The sequence below is a fragment of the Serinus canaria genome, chromosome 19 (genome assembly GCF_022539315.1).
Source record: "Serinus canaria isolate serCan28SL12 chromosome 19, serCan2020, whole genome shotgun sequence".
Classification (NCBI taxonomy): Eukaryota; Metazoa; Chordata; class Aves; order Passeriformes; family Fringillidae; genus Serinus; species Serinus canaria.
Window position 1 is genome coordinate 2,949,296 of NC_066332.1, and position 14,887 is coordinate 2,964,182.

The window sequence follows — 14,887 nt, forward strand, 5'->3', positions numbered from 1 at the left end:
ACTCCCAGCCACCAATTCTGAAAAATCCCAACATTAAACCGGTGTTTTCCTCCTCCTCCCTCCTCTGCAGAGCAGCTGAGAAATCGAGCATCACTCAGAGCCCCTCGGAAGAAGACCTAAAAATCAAGGGCGTTAAATGCAGCCCCATTTCTCATTAAACACAAGACAAAGCACTTTCCTCTCCCACTCATCCTTCACCTTTTCCTCATGACATCAATCCCCTCTGCAGGGTGAAGCAGCCCGGGCTTTGCCTCACTCCTGCTCTTGTTAACACATCTGGCTTTGCACACACTTTCTCTCTCTCTCCACAATTATTTCCCAGGTAATAAAAACCAATATTAAAAGCATTCTTTCCAAAGAAGATCCATCAGAAGCTCTGTTCAGCAGGAGGGATTTGTTGAAGGTAAATTCTTTGCTGTGTTTCAGGTGCATCACTACAATTCCTGATTTTGAATTCAATGTGCTGCAATGACACGGTGCCAGAGCAGTGCTTGCCAGAAAAAAAGATGAACTTTAAAAAATCCATAATTCCCTGACAAATTGCTTATTGCACACAGCACTCCATGAGTGATGGATATCCCTGGACAAGAGGGAACAAGCAGTTCACTCTGTGCTCTGCTGAAGGGTTGTTGGCTGTTCCCTGAGTTCACTCCACAACATTAAAAAGCAGAAGGGGACAAGCCCAGGGCACCCAAGCAGAATTGCCTTGGGCTAGCACAGAGCTGAAAAGTGCAGCCAGTCTGAAAGAAGCTGCAAAATGCACCCTGGAAAAGCAGGAGCTCACTTAAATCCACCTGGATATGAATGCTGCTGAACTGCCCAACAGACTCCAGACAAAAGGGAATAAAATAAAATAAATTGAATTTAAAAAAGAAAAAAATCTGGATTTTCTCTGGGGTTTTCTGGTCACTGCCCTCCTTAGGGACAGGCTCCCACTGTCCCACCAGCTGAGGGTCACTCCTGCAAGGGGACAGGGCTGGGAAGTGTCTGAAGCAGCCCCTGCCTCCTCAGCAGTGCTCAGGGTTCTCAGGAAATTGGTTGAAAAGCCCCATGGCAACGTGACTTAGCTGGCTCCTGACAAGGTGAGGGCAGAAGTGCCACGGGAAGAAGGCAGGAACAGAGCACATCCTGTTATTCCACATGCCTGAAACACAGGAAACAGCCAAGAATCTCCTGCCTGTCACCCACCCTTTACTGCCCACAGTGCACAGAGACCACACTGCCCCATCCAAACCCAACCTTCCACTCCCCACTGCTGTTTCCTTCCACACCCCTGCCCTAAAAGCTGCTTTCCCCATGCTTTAGGACCCAGAGGCTCCAAGAGTTGTGTCTCCTTCCCCAGGCACTGCCTTAGAAGGAATTTTCTGCACAATGATTTCTGCAGCTTCCAGTGGAGGAACCTGCTCTGCACAAAGGCTGTGTCCCACAAAAGCCAGCAGGGCCACAGAAGGTTGTCCCCCGTGGTCCAACCACCAGTCCATGGTAGTTTTTACTAAAAACAAAAGTAAAAGCAGCAGGTTTTACTCAGCAGAAACACTCCAGCACCCAGCAGGTGCCCTCACCTCACCATGCTGGCATGAAGGAACTCCCAGAGGTGAGTCCCCAGGGAAGATGGGCTTCAAGAGCAGGAAAAGCAACCTCCCAGCAGAGGCAGGATGAGGTGGTTGCCTTGGAGATCATCATCTCCACAGAAATACAGATGAACCCCCCAGCTGTGGAGCCAAAAGCAGCAGGAACCATCCCTGGGGTGCTGGAGAGCAACAACTCACACAACACAGGCACTCCCTGAGCCTCAGGGCTGCAAAACTTGCACTGGTTTGGAGCTTGAGGATGGACTTGGGTCCTCCTGGAAGGCCTCAGGGCAGTGAGGGCCAGCAAAGCTCACAGACTCTGTTGTGAGCTGTCTCTGGTGGCTGCACATTCCTGCCCCTTGTCCCACACTGCAAACCCCAAAACTCCCAGCTGGGAATTGCAGAGGGGGCTGGCACAGTCCATCCCAGCTCTGAGGGCAGCTCAGGCACTTGGGGATCCTGAGGAACCTCTTGTTAGCACCAGGATTCTGAATCTCTGGCTGTCATCAGAATCCTGAGGAATTTCTTGCTATAACCAGGATCCTGAGGAATGTCTATGACCAGGATCCTAAATCTCTTGCTGTCACCAGGATCCTGAGGAATCTCTGTTACCAGGATCCTGAGGAATGTCTATGACCAGGATCCTAAATCTCTTGCTGTCACCAGGACCCTGAGGAATCTCTATCACCAGGATCCTGAGGAATCTCTTGCTGTCACCAGGATCCTGAATCTCTTGCTATCACCAGGCTGCCACAGCAAACTCGATGGTCTGACAGCACCAGTGAGAATAAAATCAGCCTGCAGAGCTCTCCAAGGGCCTGGTGGCATTTCCTGGAGAGTCCTGCTGCCAGGACAGGCTCGTGTGACCAAACCCACCTTTTTGCAGTCCTGGCAGAAGACAGAGGAGCTGCCCAGCAGCCCCAGCATCTCCCCACAGAGCAGGCACTGTGAGAGGCCGTTCCCCATGGCGTTCTTCCTCATGTTCTCCAGCCTCTCCACCAGGCGCCTGCGGGCAGGAGGCACAGCACAGTCACAGCACTGCAGGGAGAGCTCCAAGCTGGGAAAGGAGCTAAACCTGCCAAGCCCTCTCCATCTCCCATCTCCCTGAAAGCAGCAGGGCAGGCACTGACATCCCATTAGGAGCAGGAAGGCCAGGCTGAAGGCCAAAGACCAAAATGACCGAAGCCATCAGAGCAAAATGAGCCTGGCTGTGGCACAGGAATGGCAGGGATTGCTCCCTGCTCCTTCCAGCCCATTTGGAAGACAGGAGGCACACATGCATGCACAATGTCTGCAGCAGCAGGGCTGGGAGGGGGCAGGAAGGCGGGATAGGCAATTTGGATGCAGGGTGTGGGGAGCATGCAGAGCAAGGCTGCTCTGCCATGAGATCACTGCTTGGCAGCCTTCAGGCCATCTGCAGAGGGGGACAGCAGCAGCCAGGCCATTCATCAGCACCAGCAGCAGGAGGGAGTGATCCTGCCATCCATGAATCCCCTTCCCATTAGTGCTAATGTCCCATCCACCAGGGCCCCTTGGAGAGCAAGGCAAGGGCTGTTTGAAAGAGGGGCTGCCGTGCTGGGGAGGTCAGGCTGCACAGCCAGCCAGAGCCATCATTAGTGGATTTATGATCCTCGACTTGGACTCCGGCACAAAAGAGCTCCTGGGAGTGAACAAAAGGCATTTCAGAGAATGCCTGACCACAGGAGCTGCAAGGGGAGCACTTGTGCAGCTCCAGCAGCAAGCACACAGGAGCAGGCAGGCCCTCAGGGTCACTGGCTGCTGCTGGGGTCTCCCATTTGTCACAAAAGCATCACTGCCACTGCTTGTTAGCCCTTGCTAATGAGCTCAGCACAGGGAAGCAGAGAAGCAGGGCCTGCTGGACAGGGCTGGGAGTCCCTGGGGTTTGTCTCATGAACACAAACACTGCTGGGAAATGCTGCAGGGCTGCCCAGCTCCCTGCCTCTAAAGGCAGGGTGATCACAGCCAGAGCTCAGGCTGGACCTCCAGCAGGACTGAGAGCAAATGGGAACCTGCAGCAGCAAAAGGATGCCTGTAAATTAAATAATTCAAGCTAGCAAACCCCATCCAGAGGGCTCAGCCAACTAGAACATAAACTCATTCTCTGCTCCAGGCAAAATCCCAGGGGTCTGGTGCAGACAAGGGAAAACCTGACTGCACTGCCAGCAGTGATCCTGAGCCATCCATGCCCTGGGCACAGCCCAGCCTCTCCCAGAGCCCTGCCTCACTCAGCACCACCTGCATCTTCCAGGGACTATGTCAGGGCTGAACCCCCAAAGCTCAAAGGAAGCACGGGAAGACTTCAGCGAGGAGGAAAACACGACACCCTCCCCCAGCGGTCACCACCTCTAAACAAGCAGCACGGGAGGGGAAAATCACTGACCTAAGGGATGCTGTGAGTGATGGAGGCTGAGCTCAGGCAGCTGGGAGAGCCCCTCCTGCCTGGGCTGACCTTTTCTGGGGAGGGAAGGGGACAGGGACGTGGCCGTACCCGACGCGCCGCTGCTCCGCCACGTCCAGCTGCTCTGCCTTGCGGATGACTCCCAGGATGAGCTCAAGCTCCTTGGGGCTCAGAGCCTGCATCTTCCTCTGCTTCTCAGTCTGGAATGTGTGCACTGACCAGCCCGTCTGGAGCCTGTGGGAGGGGGTGGAGGGCAGGACTCAGCTGGGGAGGGAAGCACAAAGCCCCAGCCCTGCCCTGCAGGGATGGTTGGGATGGATGGAGACCAGAGGTCTCTGGAGCCAGGTCGTGGAACTTGGGGTTTATTGCAAAGGGCCCTGCTGGGAGCTGGCCCCAAAGACGGGGAGAAAGGTAAAGAGAGAGAAGGCAAGAGTGTGGTAAAGAGGATGAGAGAGCGAGGTTCCCATTACAATACCATAAATCTCCTTCTGTGCTGAATATTCTAATTCTCACTGGCCAGTCTAATACAAGATACAAATCCTATAGCATTTACATACAGCCTGTAACAATCATTACATTACCATACTGTGTTACATTTGAAACCCTAAAAACTCCTCTTTGGACCCCTTCTGCCAAGCCTAAAAACTACTCTTTGGAAACCCTAAAAACTTCTCTTTGCAGTAGTTTTAAACCCTAAAAACTCCTCTTTGGGCCCCTTCTGCCAAGCTAGCAGGGTCTGCTCTACCCTTGGAGCTGCCTGCAAGCAGAGGGTGTTGTTCCATCACAAGGGGATTACCTTCAGCTGGCCATGCCATTGTTTTCCAGTTGTTCAGTAATTAAGGTGTCTCAAAGCTTGCTTTCATTTCAATCTCACTTATAGTTTCCATATTCTCAAAATCTTTTGCCAGGCAATCATATTTACAAGGTTTTGCTGTTTCATCTTCCCCTGCCTTGCCCCACAGCCCAGGCACACAGACCACAGCAGCCCCCCAGCAGGGAAGGCAGTTCCATGCCTACAGCCCAAAGCAGGAGGCTCCTCTCACTGAGCACATTTCCACACTGAGTGCTGTGCTGCCTCTCCCTGCCCTCCCTTTCTGCTCCTCTTTGTGTTTTACCACTGCAACCCCCCATTCCTGTCTGTCCACAAAGCAGCAGCAGCACCCCTGGGCATCCCCTACCAGAGATGGCTGCTGCTGCCAAGAGCAAACTCCAAAACACGGGGATCACCTCCTCCCTGCAGGATCCCACATCCCTGATGCCCTCAGCTCAAACACACAAATCTCTGGGCATGCCTAGAAATACAAATTTGGCACCATCCTGCCTTGGTCTGGCCCAGGTTCACACGAGGACTCCAGCAAACCCCCTGTGCCTCACATGCAGCAGCTGATGTTTCTCCTTGGCTCTCTTGGCAACAGGCAGGAGCTTTCACAGCTCAATTAATTAATTACCATCCAGGAGGGGTTTGGAGGTCACTGGATAAACTTATGGCTGCAAGGAGGATGCACTCCTGGGCTGGCTGAGGCTTTCTGCAGGCTGGGGAGGTGGCAGTAGGGTGCCCCCTCAAACCATGGGGTGTTCCCCTATTTTCTAACCCTGCAGCAGCAGCTGAGCCCAGGGGATCAGGCAAGAGCAGAGGTGGCACAGTCCCAGCTGCCAGGGAATGAAAACATCCAAGAAAAATGCAATTCTAGAGCTTGACTCATCCCCATCCTTTCAGTCCTTAGGTTGTGCAGTAATTTTAACTTTGGGGGGGAAAATGAGAACTAATGACAAGTTCCTAAAACAAAAGGGTGCTGGCAGCTGGGGGATGCCATCAGTTATATTTAGGGTGCTCCAGCCCTTCCTTTCACCCAGGGGGACGGACTCCCAGGGGTGCAGGAGGAGGCCAAGAGCCCAGAGACACCAGGAAAGCTGTGAGGGCAGAGCTGAGGGTGGAAGGGGAGGAGGAGGAGGAGGAGGGTGGGGAGGACTCACTTGGCTCTCAGGGCCAGCTGCCGGTCGTTGGGGCAAACCCAGGGGCCCGAACCACTGCCAAAAATCATGTCAGCCATGGCCCCAGCCTGGGGAGGGGTAGGGTGGCAGGAGTCACACCTGGAAGAAGCAAACAGAGGTGATCTGCCAGCACCACACACAGTGGGAGCAGCCAGACTCTCACCCATAGACAGTGATAAAAACATCCCATCACCCTCATAAAATATGAGCTAATAAATACTTTCAGATACCTTGAAGGCAAGGCTGGAAGTTTAGATTTTATGGTATACTCTGAAAAAAAACACAAGGAAAAAAAGCCAGACACTCTTTGTCAGTCCTGATTTTTCATTTCAAACTAGAGAAAAGCATTGTCTGTAAAAATAATCCCTGCCTCCCCACCTCCAGAGCCCCAGCACTGCAGTTCTGACAGAGAAAGCCACTGCAAAGGACACAAAGAAGGTAGTTGCCTTTTTTTTAACCTCTTAATGGGGTAACAAACAAAAACCCACGCAACAATCAGCATGAATAGTGGCAAGTCATTTCCTTCATTAAAACTGCCTCCATAATAGCCTGATATTTATAACTCCAGCCTACAACAGCAGCTTGTTTGCATCCTCTGATGCTCAAGACAGCACCTCCTGCAGCAGATCTCCTGCTGTGGCTCCTGTCCCTGGCATGGTCACACCAGTGCTCAGTGAAAATTCCACTGAACTGATCAGGAAAGGCAGCAAGAACCAACTTCCAGATGCTCATGGGAGAAACATGCCCCAGAGAGACTCTGCAGCTGAGCAGTTCTGAGTCCTCCCAGCAGCTCAGATGAATGGAAAGCACCAAGGGACAGGCACAGCCAAAAGATTTCAATGGATGCTGAACTAGGCTTGATGTACTGAGCTTTTAACCAGCTGGATTTGCTCTCCAGCAGAGCGAGTGTCTCACAAGCCCTAATGCATAAATTCCCAGGTATTAATGCTTGTCCCCAGCACAGACACTTGCCAGCTTTGAAACCACACCTGCTGGGCAGAGATAAGGTGTTTAATGCTGGCTGGCAAGCAGAAATCAGCTCCAATGGCAGGCCAGGTGTGTCACCTGCCAGCTGTGCTGGAGTTCCCAAGCAAACTCTGTTTTTCCAGCCTCACTCCCCAGCAGTGCTGTAGGCACCTCTGCTATCTGCTGCTGCCACGCTGAGCTCTGTGTGCTGTGCCAGGCCTGGTGGCCTTGGCCCCCTCACCCAGAGCTTGTGCACATCAAACCCTCCCTGCCGTGCTCAGCTCACACATCCCCCAGCACAGAAACACCAGAGAACTGCCAGCTCCCTCCTGCCTAACCCCACCTCAGCCCCCAGAGCCAGAACGAAGCAGTTCCCTCCTCTCTGGCCATCCCAGTTTCTGGGGAGAGCCTGAAAAGGCAGTGCTTGCAAGAGGCAGGAGGGAAGAGGGGAAATTCCACACAGATTTCTTTCAGTGCAAGGGGAAATGTGTGTGTGAAGCAAGGTGTGGGCTCAGCACAGTCTGACTTCTGCAAAGTGAGGCATGGGGGAGATGGGAGAGCTGCAGGAAGCAGGGCTGACGCAGGAAGGACAGACAGAAATGTCACACAGGGTTTTTTAAACCTTTGCCACATTAGTCAAAGTGATGGCTTTTGAAAGAGAAGAAAACCTTGAACCCTGGCACTGCTCTCCCCACTCTGCTCAGTGCCACACTCCAGGTTTTGCATTTCCACCCAGCCCCAGAACACCTCCTGCTCTTTTAATCTGACAATCTCCAGCCAGGAGAGAACACTGAGAACACCTTCCCCACTCCCATCCCACAGTGCTCACACCCAGGGGAGCAATCAGGCATGAACAGCACAAGAACAGAGGCTCCCACCCTCAGGCCTGAGTTAGAAGCACAGAAAAGCTACAATTGCACACAGAATGGCTGACCTGGGATTTTCCAGAGATTTCCCAAGCCTGTGATGTGTGGTTACAGGATTATATGCATATGTGGCCCCCCACACAAATGCATATATTAAATTACTCCTCAGCTGCACCACGAATTCCTCCCTCCCACTCGTGAACACCTGAAGAACAGCACAGCCCACACTCTGTGTCCATGCAGGGCTCCAGGCAGGCAGCCTGTGGTGCCTGGGGGGGGGTCTCTGGAATAAAATCTGGAGCTGGAGATGAGCCCCAGAGCAGAGCCAGGGCAGAGGAGTTGGCTTTGCCAGCAGCTCTCAGGGTGGGAAGCTGTGCTGGAAGCATCTGCCCCTCCTCAGCAGAGCTTTATCTGCTCCACCAGAGCTGAAGGCGAGTCAGAACAGAGCAGATGAGCTGAGCATTTCTCTCAGGAGAGGCTTAAAGGCATTCTCCAGCCTCAGAGCACAGTGAGCTTTGCTCAGCGTGACTGAACAAAAACAAGCAATGTCATGGTCCTTTGCCTCTTGTTACTCAGCATAAGCTCCCTGTCCTCCCCCTTCCTTGAGCAGCATCTGCAAAGAGAAAAGGCAAACAAAACACAGCCTAAAGAGCCACCAGATCCCAAAAGAGCCCTCAGAGAGATTATTCCCTGAAAGATTTACAGGATGTGCCATCTCCTCTGATGGGAGTTGCTGGCTTTCCACTTTTGCCTCTGGAAAAAGCCTGGTGGGGACACAGCTCGAGGAAGGAAATGGGAATGGGACTGCAGGGCATGGTGTGCTGGGGAAAAGCAGGGCTGGAGGGAAAGATTGTCTCTCATGGGGTGTGGGAATGATGCCAGAGGAGTGGAAGGCGTGGAGCATCTTCTCTCTTATCTCAGTACAGGACAAGAAGTGCAGGGAAATCAGAAACACCCAGATAGCAAAACCACACCAGCCTGGGATGTCATTTCCCTGGGCTGTGGTGAAATATCCCCCCCCTTCAGTCTTGTATTTTCTCTCAAAAATACTCCAGTTAGCACCAAGCCATCCCCTCCCTGTCCTCCTCTTCTCTACTGGTGAGAGAGCAAGAGAAACCCACAGCCCTGCACACAGGGTGACAGCAAAGCACCAGCACTTTGTGGTACAGAAAAATATCTCACTCCAGGCTTCTGCTTCTTACCCAAATTCAGAATTAAAAGGGGAGCTCTTCTCAATATTCCATGACCTGCTTTAAAACCACTCCACCTGTTCATTCCTTTCCTGTGATGGGGGAAGTCATGTGAGACAAAACCTCATTAAATCTGGGTCCACCTGGCTGCCCTTGGCAGGAGCAGTGCCCTGCAGGGCTGCCCCTTCCTGTGGGGCCAGGGGCATCCTGGAGGATGCAGAACTGAGCACATCCCTGCCTGCAGCTCTGCCTCTGCTGCCTCCACAATGAGAGACAGCAGAACTGAGAACAGGACTTCAGTCTGGGAGGGAGAAGCCCTGCAGGGAGGGAAGCAGTGGCAGGCAGGCACAGCCCTTGGACATGATCCTCTTCAAGAATTCCTGAGAGAGAATCCAGGTTTTCTCAGCAGGACATCAACATCAGCACCATGAATTTTACCTCAATAACAGCACAGACACAGCAGGTCATAGCTGCCACCTCACCAGCTGCAAGAGCAGGTGCTTCAGGAAGAACAGAAGAGCACAGCCCAACAATCCTTCCCCAGAACACCCTCCCAGAGCCCCCTGCACCATGCCCTGCCTGACCCAGCCTGCAGCCCTATTTAACACCCTCAACATTTCCCTCTCCCAAATTTACCAGCTCGCTTTTCCAGCACCAAGTCCCTTCCCCACCCCTCCACCTCAGACATTTTGACTTCACCAAAGTTAAAACTGAAGGGTTTTGCTGACACTCATGGCACAAAAAGCTCCTCATGCAGTGACAGCACAGCCTGCCCCAGCCTTCCTGCAGCTGGGCCCACAAAGCATCAACCCCTCAGAGCCCTGCAAAGACAAAAAATCCTACACAGGCCCACGAGGAGGCCTCCAGTCAGCTTCCATTTGCCTGCCTATGGCAGCTGAGCACCTCGTGTCTAGATTAATTTGTTTTCATAGCAAATTAATTAGGCAACTTTTTTTTTTAATACTTCATTTTACAAAAATCAAAATGAAGCAGTTGGCTGGAGCCAAGCTCCCAATTCCCAAGCTGTGTAATTACCTCACCTGCTCCTAGGGCATCACCTCCCCCAGGATTCCCAGGTTTTCCCTCCAAGAAATCAGTGTTGGGAAAAATGCTAATTACTTGTGTTACAATTTTAAAAATATATATAGCATATACATATAGTATATATATATATATATATGTACTATATGTATATACTATACTATATTTTACTATATTTTTCTGTATTTTTATAGCATATCATAGTATATTTATAGTATATTCTTATATATTACTATATTTTTATAGTATATGTATATAATATATGTATATACTATACTATCTATTTTTATACTATAGCATAAAAACAGTAATAAAAATTAGAGCTATAAGAATTTGGACAATCAGAGTTAGGACAATACAAAAGTAAAGAGTTATGAATGTTTGGATGTTTTCTTCAAAAAAGCTTCTCTGCTAACAAAGGATTAACTTTTAAGAGTAACAGTTTGTTGTATATTCATATATTTCACACATGATGTGAACATTCTTTTTAAACTAGGGAGTTTTTTGTTTATTGTCAATTCCTCCCCCTTCATCTTGTAAATTATGATTTGGCTCTGTGGAGTCTGAAAGAAGGCAGGAATTTGGTTCTTCTTAATAAGGAGGTAACAATTTTTCTCTTTGGGATTTTAATGTCTTGTTGCTGTTATCTCTGTATGAAGAATTTCTTGATTATCTTATCCATTCCTTGAGCTAGTCAGAAAAGCATCTTACATCACATAGTTTCTACTTTAACATTATGTTATAGCCTAAAACTATATTTAACACACCACTTAAAAGGATTAATACCGCCCAACTTTCTAACACAACACACATAATATCCACGTTAATATTTGCAAAAAGCCAATCACATAATCCACATTTTTCACACTGAAATCACCTCCTGCTCTGCAGCCAGACCCCATTATCCCAGGGAAACCTTGGCAACCCAGGAGTGTTTGCTGGTGTTGCCATGACACAAATGAGGGGCAGGGATTGATAAGGTTAAGCCAGCCCAGCAGCAGGAAGGTTATTGCTGCAGCCACCACTCCTCCCCTGAGGTTTAAAATGCCCCAGCTGTATTTCAGAGCTGGTTTGAAGTGCCAGGAGAACCCTCGGGGCTGTAGGAAATGCAAAGTTGGCTTGGGAGCCAGAGCAAGGCTGAATCAGGGGTTTGGAGAAGTTTTTCTCACACCTGAAGCACCTTGAGCTGCTCATTCACACCCACATCCAGCAGTTCCACAGCTCCTACAGCAGGAGCCTGCTGTGGGCACCAAAAAAATGCTGGAAAATGATTTTATAAGGGCTGAGCAGGGCCAGGAGAACCCCAGCAGCTCTCTCAGGCAGAGACACACCTGGGCATGGCTGAGGAGCAGCGTTTTGGCATTCCTTACCAACCCCCAGCAGCAGATGGAGAGCCAGGAGACACAGGGAATCCAACAGGATCAGAGCTGGCACAGGGATCCAGTGGGATCAGAGCTGACTTGCAGCCCAGGCCAAAACACTGCCCAAATAAACACCACAAAGCTTTGCCAAGCTTGGGGAGAACAACTTAAGGAGAACAACTCGGGGAGAACAACTTGATCAGAGAAATTTTCCCCATGAAAGCTCAATCCAGGCAGCATCAGTGCCAGCAAAATGGGGACAGCCTCATTCAGATCCTCATTTTGGCTGGCCCAGCCCAAATCAAACCCCAGCTGGGAGGTGTCCTCATGGTGAAAGGCCGAGCTGGTAAAGAAGTGGGTGAGCATGAGGTTTGGGGGGGAAAAACCAAGAAGTTTCCTCTCCACCAGAGCTGCTTCCCAATCCCAGCAGCAGCAGCAAGAAGCCAAACTGCTTTTAAGATGGAGCTTATAAAGAGTTTTTAAAATGCAGTGCCCTGGAGGTCCATGCCAGTCCTGTGAGTGGGAAGATAAAATCAGCTCGACAGGAAAGCTGACATCCAGCACCAACAATTCTTTATTAACGAGAAGTACTTGTTAGTGTGGCTACCTGAGATATGGTGAGCTGCAAAAAAAAAAAAAAAAAAAAAAAAAAACCCAAAAAACAAAACAAAACAAAAAAAAAACCCAAACAGGTTTTGCCAAAGCAAAGCAGCCTCCAGGTGTCCCAGCACCCCTTGATGCTGGGGAGGAAAGCCAGCACTGTTCCACCTGCCAAGGTGTATCTTTATTTATCAGACTTTGGACCCATTTCCTCCTGATCCCCAGCCAGGCAGGTGCCTTATGCAAAGTGAATAATTCATGAAGACAGCAGGCTCTTTCTGACTCGAGTTCGGGGCAGGTTGATCTAGCATGGGAGAAGCAAATTAGCATCTAAATGGCCAATTAGAGAAACTCATTTCACTATTCTGATATGCTAAAAAGCTCGGGAGGCCTGAGGCTGGAGGCTGGCAGTGTGGCACCTCCCAACCTTCAGAGAAGCATCAGGTTTCTTAGAAGGAATGGGACAGAGGGAAGCACTGAGCACAGGCCAGCTTTGTCCAGGAATCCCGTGCAGAAGAAGAGCCTCATGCCAGGCTGTTCCACGGGTAACCTCCAGTGAAGCAGGAAAAGAACAGCTAGTGAAACTCTGCTGAGCAGCCAGGCCTTCCAAAAAACTCCCTGTCCTCCGAGGCACAGGCCTGCCGGCACATCTGGGGGATGGAAAAGCTTTTCTCGGCATCCTTAAGGTGTCAAACTGGTTTTCGGCACCCTTTGAACAACACCACAAACGCGGCCACTGCGAGGCTTTTATCACCCTGGACATCGTTGCTACGAGCAGAAAGAAAGCCGTGGACTTTGACCAGGTGCTGGAGAGCACCTGAGCCAACCTGCAGCACCCCAAAAACCCCGAGGGTGGGCACAGCACGTCGCTGTCACCCTCACATCCAACCTGAATAACCCTCTCCACCCCTATCCTATTCCCAGTTCTAACAATCTCAAGAATACCCCTAACACCATCACAAGGTCAGGATCTCCTTCCTAACCAGCTCAATCCCCATAACAATCTACATTTGCTCATTCACAGAAAGCCTAACTTCCTTCTGAGAATGAAAATTCATTATAAACTTCAAAATTCCCATCAGCTTAAAAACAGATTTCTACTCACTCACCTTCTTCCCTATCTCACCGTTCGTGTGATATCACCTAAAACCCAGGACAACCCACCCTCCCACGGCTGGCTTCTCCCACCTCCCAGAAGCAGGACGTGCTCGTAACTTTTCCACACATCGCTTTCACCTCCCATCTCTGGCTCGTTTCCCTGCACATCTTTACCACGTACACTTAATTCCCTTAAGGAGCCCGAATCCCGCCCAAATTCCCAGAAGGGCTGGGGGTGGGAAGGCACCTGCGGAGCTGCCCCAGCCCAGCGCCAGGCCAGCTCCCAGCTGCTCCCGGAGCCTTTCAGCGAACTCTCCCCCGGCTCTGGGTGCCCCTGACCCCTCCAGACTGCTCCCCATTCCCAGAACCCACAAACCCCGGGCACGCCGCTTTTCCTCCCGCTGCCGGGCGCTGAATCCCAGCTCAAACTCCGCCCAAACCGAGCCGAGTTAAGCCGAGCCGAGCCGAGCTGGGCTAAGCCGCTCCCCCCGCACCCACCTGCGCTCCGGCCTCAGCCGCGGTCGCTCCCGGAGCCGCTGCCCCGGCGGGACGAGGCGGAAACGGAGCCGCACCTGCGCCCGCCCCCGCCCGCCCTCCGCGCGTCCCCTGCTGGTGCCCGGAGCGGCCCCGAGCGGCCCCGAGCGGCCCCGAGCGGCCTGGGCACGGCCAGATGTGCTGGGAGAGGCTGGGGGGGATGTGGGCACAGCCAGATGTGCATTAGGAGTGGCTGGAGGGGATGTGGGTACTGCCAGATGTGACCTGGAAGAGGCTGGAGGGATGTGGGTACTGCCAGATGTGGATAGGGAGGGCCTGGAGGGATGTGGGCACAGCCAGATGTGACCTGGAAGAGTGCCTGGAGGGATGTGGGTACTGCCAGATGTGACCTGTAAGAAGCTGGAGGGATGTGGGTACTGCCAGATGTGACCTGGAAGAAGCTGGAGGGATGTGGGCACAGCCAGATGTGTGCTGGGAGTGGCTGGAGTGGTGTCGGTACTGCCAGATCTGGATAGGGAGGGCCTGGAGGGATGTGGGCACAGCCAGATGTGCACTAGAAGAGGCTGGAGGGATGTGGGCACCCCTAGATGTGTCCCAGGAGCTGTGTGAGGCTCCAGACACTGCCAGATGTTCACCAGGAGCTGAAGAGCGCTGTGGGCACAGCCAGATGTGCATCCTCAAACAGAGCAAGAACCCACAGGAAAAATACACCCAACTATAAACAAGGAAAGGTGGTACCGAAACAAACCCTGAAAAAGACCAAACAAAAAGTTTCCCCAAACAATAACAACAAAAACCCCACCCAAAACAGAAACAAAACAAACAAAACTACCCAACCAAACCAACCACAATCCCACACAAACCAAACAAACCCTCCAACAACCCGAAAAAGAAGAAGAAGAAAAAAAAAAAACAAAAAAACCCAAACCAACCGAAAATCCACACAAGAAACAAAGAAACAAAAACCCAACCCCAACAAAAAAGGATCTTTAGAACAGAACGAGGCACCTGCCAGGCCTGGGACAAGTTCAGGGGGCTCAGACCTTTTAAAGCTGAAGAACCAAACCTCCTGAGCAATCCCAATTACAGACATTTGCTGGTAATAGCAGCAAAATGTGGGTTTGTGAAGGGAGAGCCTGGGTTCCTGTGGTGAGTCAGCAGCAAATCACAGGAACACAATTATTCCTTTGCACCAGAACACAGGAATTTGGGCTCCTTACTGTTGAAATGTCCAGCTGATGCTGTGAGTAAATTTGCCATGTGACAGGAAGGGATGGGGAGGGGAAAT

The 14,887-nt window shown here is 51.3% G+C and overlaps 1 protein-coding gene across 2 annotated transcripts in view; it reads right to left on the reverse strand.

Annotated features, from left to right (window-relative positions):
* The window catches only part of RPH3AL (rabphilin 3A like (without C2 domains)), a 37,886-nt gene extending 24,219 nt beyond the window's left edge, over positions 1-13,667 (reverse strand). For both annotated transcript variants that reach the window (XM_030231351.2, XM_018919480.3), the window contains exons 1-4: positions 13,603-13,667; positions 5,965-6,081; positions 4,081-4,224; positions 2,448-2,577 (exon numbers count right to left, since the gene is read on the reverse strand). In XM_030231351.2, the coding sequence (XP_030087211.1) occupies positions 2,448-2,577; positions 4,081-4,224; positions 5,965-6,041 (351 nt within the window). In that variant the 5' untranslated portion in view covers positions 6,042-6,081; positions 13,603-13,667. The remainder of the gene's footprint in view (positions 1-2,447; positions 2,578-4,080; positions 4,225-5,964; positions 6,082-13,602) is intronic.
* Between the last annotated feature and the right edge of the window lie 1,220 nt (positions 13,668-14,887).